Source organism: Lipotes vexillifer, unplaced genomic scaffold, assembly GCF_000442215.2.
Source record: "Lipotes vexillifer unplaced genomic scaffold, Lipotes_vexillifer_v1.1 scaffold1201, whole genome shotgun sequence".
NCBI lineage: Eukaryota > Metazoa > Chordata > Mammalia > Artiodactyla > Lipotidae > Lipotes > Lipotes vexillifer.
Genome location: NW_006783542.1, coordinates 1,808,108 through 1,811,783, shown reverse-complemented (window position 1 = coordinate 1,811,783; position 3,676 = coordinate 1,808,108). Strand labels below are relative to the sequence as shown.

The window sequence follows — 3,676 nt, the reverse complement described above, 5'->3', positions numbered from 1 at the left end:
GGGACACGACTGGCTGCTGAAACCAGGTGGCCTGGGGCTGAGTGACTCAGCTTTGGGAGGGGAAGGGAGAGTCGCTGGGGGCTGGAAAGAGCTGCTTTCAGCTGGCGGGGTTGAGAGGTTGGCTGGGGTGGCCCCAGAGATCAGGCCTCTTCTGGGCGGAAGTGAGAGCAGAGGCCAAGAGACGTGAGGGGCTGGGGGGAGACAGTTCTGTCCACGTGCCCTGGAGCCCCAGGCCAGCCCAAGGCCTCGGCGTGCCCACTGGGTGCTAGCTGACCCTCCCCACGAGGTTAGCGTGACTAACCTCGGGCTCTAGGCAGTTGCTTCTTGCTCTCCTGGTTCACCTTGCCTTCTAGTACGTCGAGTTTTCTACCTCAGTAGATGACACATTTAAAAGAGAATGACCACACTGTAATTATTCTTGCGTCTCTCTCCCTATAGCGGCTGGCCGGGATATAAACATAGCGCCCTTGAATGAATGAATGAGTGAATGATGAGAATGAGGTGAGGAGATGAATGTGCATACACACGCGTGTGCGTGCCTGTATGTGTGCGTGTGTGTTGAAGGTGGTTTCTGCTGAAGGACGGAAAGACAAAGATGAGCGAGGAGGTGGGGCGTGGAGAACAGACCCTGGGCCAGGAGAAGTGAGTGATGATGACGCCTACAGACAGTGATTGTGCGCCCACTGCCCGTCAGGCGTATCAACCGCGTGGCTCACGTGTAACACTCAGAACCATTCTCCGAGCCTGGCACCAGCGCTGTACTTGTTTTATAGGTGATGAAGCTGGCTCTCAGAGAAGGAGGTGGCTGGGCCAGAATCCCACGTGGGCTGAGCAGGGAGCCCAGGACCTAAGCAGGTCGGCCGCCCGGGGAGCCCGAGCTTGAGCCGTGAAACCAGCCTCCCTGTTGTGCTCCCCGCGGCCCCTGCACTGCTCTATTGAGGTGTTTTGTAAACTCTTTTTTTTCTTTTCATAAACTGTTTGAAGTTACTTGTTTATTAACTGACTTCACTGGGAGACTGTAAGCTCCAGGAGGGCAGGGACCACACGGATTTTCTATCCTTTAGCTTCATCCCTTGCTCCTGGACCAGTGCCTGCCACGTGGTCCGCACTTATCAGTACGTGCTCACGACTCACCCACAGACGCCCCGCCTCTGAAAAGAAACAACCCCAGGAGCCCCCAAGCCCCTCCTCAGCCCACCTGCTTGCCTCTGCCCTCCAGTCCCACCAGCCAGCCCCAGCTCCTCCTGAAGCGGGACCAGCCGGCGATCAACGCCAGGGCCCAGTTTTTCTCCCAGACCATCCCTGGCGTCAGCAAGTGCCGATGGGTGACTGCCTCTCTCTGGCTAAGGGTGGACCGACGCCAGGAAAGATCGGAGGCGCTACGCAGTGGGTTACAGCAGGGCTTCTAGAGGGATTTTGTGGCAGGAGATTGAATGTCCCTGCGCCTTGTGCAGGGCAGCAGGAGGGATGAGCAGTGAAAGCCCTTTTGCGAAACCTGCCAGACCCATTGCAATAGGTCTCTCCCAATAGCCCAGAGTTATATTTCCCCGGATTTACACATGGTGGGTTCCTGCTGCCCCTCCTGATGCCCCCACGGGAGGTGCCCCAGCAGAGGAAGGAGCCGACGGGACGGAAGGAGGTGGGAACCCTCTTCCCAAGAGCTCGTGGAGGCCGACAGCCCTGTCGGAGTTCCCTGACTACTGCACCTCACACTTTCTTGCCCAAACGGCCTGTCAGTTTTCAGTCTAGGAACACAGTGAGGATTTATTTTCTCTCTCTCTCTCTCTCTCTCTCTCTCTCTCTCTCTCTGTCTCTTGCAAGAAGTGGCCACGGCAGGCGGGGGCCTCTGATGCTGGGCCCTCCTTGGCAGGAGAGAACGGGTGGGTGGCTCGGGGCTTCTGGAATCGAGTTCCTTCCTGGGGCTGTGGACACTGGGGAGTCCCCAGCACACTACCAAATACAGTAGAAAGGAGTTAGTGGAGCACGTGCTGACCACAGCGCCGTCCACCCCGGGTGGAGGTGTCACGTGTGCACTTGAACAGGGCAGGCCTGGGGCTGGCCGCTCATGAAGCCCGCGTCCTGTGTGCTTGCTTTTCTGGCTCTCCGTGGCTCTCGCCTGCTTCTGCCAGCCTCCGCATTTTTGTATTATATCTTTTTCTCATTGCGTGGCCCCCTTGTCTTTAAAAGGCTAAATGCTCTGTGCTAAATTTGGTCACACAGCGCTCCAAGATTCCCTGGAATGTCCTCAAGTTTCAAACAGCTCTGACAGCGAGGCAGGCCCGCCCCCGCCCGGGGATTGGCCTTTCCTTTCAGGGCCGGGCCGTCATGGGGCCTTATTGGCTGCTGGCTGGACCAGCCCGGGTCCACTAGCCCTGGGACTGGGGAGGCTGCTGCCCCCGTTCACACTTGGGCACCTGCAGCAGGCAGGGCAGGGGAGCCGAGGTCCTCGACCAGCGGGGGTCTGCTCCGTCCAGATTGGCTCGCACCCCGTCCCGGCCCACCAGGACCTGCCCGCAGCCCTCGCGAGAGCAGCAGCCCACTTTGCCAAGATGTCCAAGGTAGCCAAGTATCGCCGGCAGGTGAGCGAGGACCCCGACATCGACAGCCTGCTGTCCACCCTGTCTCCTGAGGAGATGGCGGAGCTGGAGAAGGAGCTGGACGTGGTGGACCCAGATGGGAGCGTCCCCGTGGGGCTGCGCCAGAGGAACCAGACGGAGAAGCCATCCACGGGCGCGTACAACCGGGAAGCCATGCTCAACTTCTGTGAAAAGGAGACCAAGAAACTTATCCAGAGGGAGATGTCCATAGAGGGGAGTGGGGCGGGGGGGGGCGGGAGGGGGGACCCCGACGCCACGATGAGGGTGCTCTTTCCTTAGAAGAAGGGCTCTCGCTGGCAAAGGATTTAATGTTTCAGACCCGATTGTCATCCCCTGAACTGGCCGTGTGAGCCCCTTACCCCTATTTGCTGTCTCATGAAGCAGAGGTCGGATGTGTTGGGGGGACCTGCACCCACGTATCACGCGGGGCTGCTAGCAACTTGGGAGCTGGAGGGGATGCCCTTGGGGTGGTCACTGTCGGGTTGACTCCACCCGGACGCCCACACCTGGCTTTTTTCCTTCCCATTCATCCCACCCTCCTGGCAGGAAGAGAGACTGGGCTTGCAGTCCAGCCCTTGTGGAGAACAGCTGGCTTTCAAGGCCTCTGGGCATCTCGTGGCATGTGGACCGTGTGAGGCAGCTGGTCAGATGGGCTTCCCAGGGCAGTGGAGACAGGCCAGGGTCTGCGCCTTCACCCACAGCTTCCGTCCGTCTCATTCCCAGGGGAGCTGGGGTCTGCACTTTCTGGAGGAGCCTCTTGAGGGAGCAGCCCCCCTTTTGGGGGTAAGGCCCCTTGACTGGGGGATGAAGCTCTTTCCCAGCCACCGGGTATTTTGCCACCAGGAGGGGACAGAGGAGGGGCAGGGGTGACCGCTGGGGAAGCGTCTGCGCACATCTAGGATGGGCTTAAGTAAAGCGGCTTTCTGGGTTTTTCCCGGGTTTCTGCCGTGCGCTCATATGTGGGTTTTCTTGGGACAAAGGAGCCTGGCCTCGGCCGGAGGACGACTTCGCAGACACCCTTCCTCCAGGTCAGGGGTGTCTGCTGGGGAGACTGTTCTGCTGTGTGCCGCCAACCCCCC

General features: G+C 59.5%; 1 protein-coding gene across 1 annotated transcript in view; it reads left to right on the top strand.

The window, feature by feature from the left end:
• Window positions 1-2,549: 2,549 nt before the first annotated feature.
• Window positions 2,550-3,676, top strand: part of LMOD1 (leiomodin 1) — a 32,947-nt gene continuing 31,820 nt past the window's right edge. The window contains exon 1 of the mRNA XM_007456148.1: window positions 2,550-2,819. Within this exon, the coding sequence (XP_007456210.1) occupies window positions 2,550-2,819 (270 nt within the window). The remainder of the gene's footprint in view (window positions 2,820-3,676) is intronic.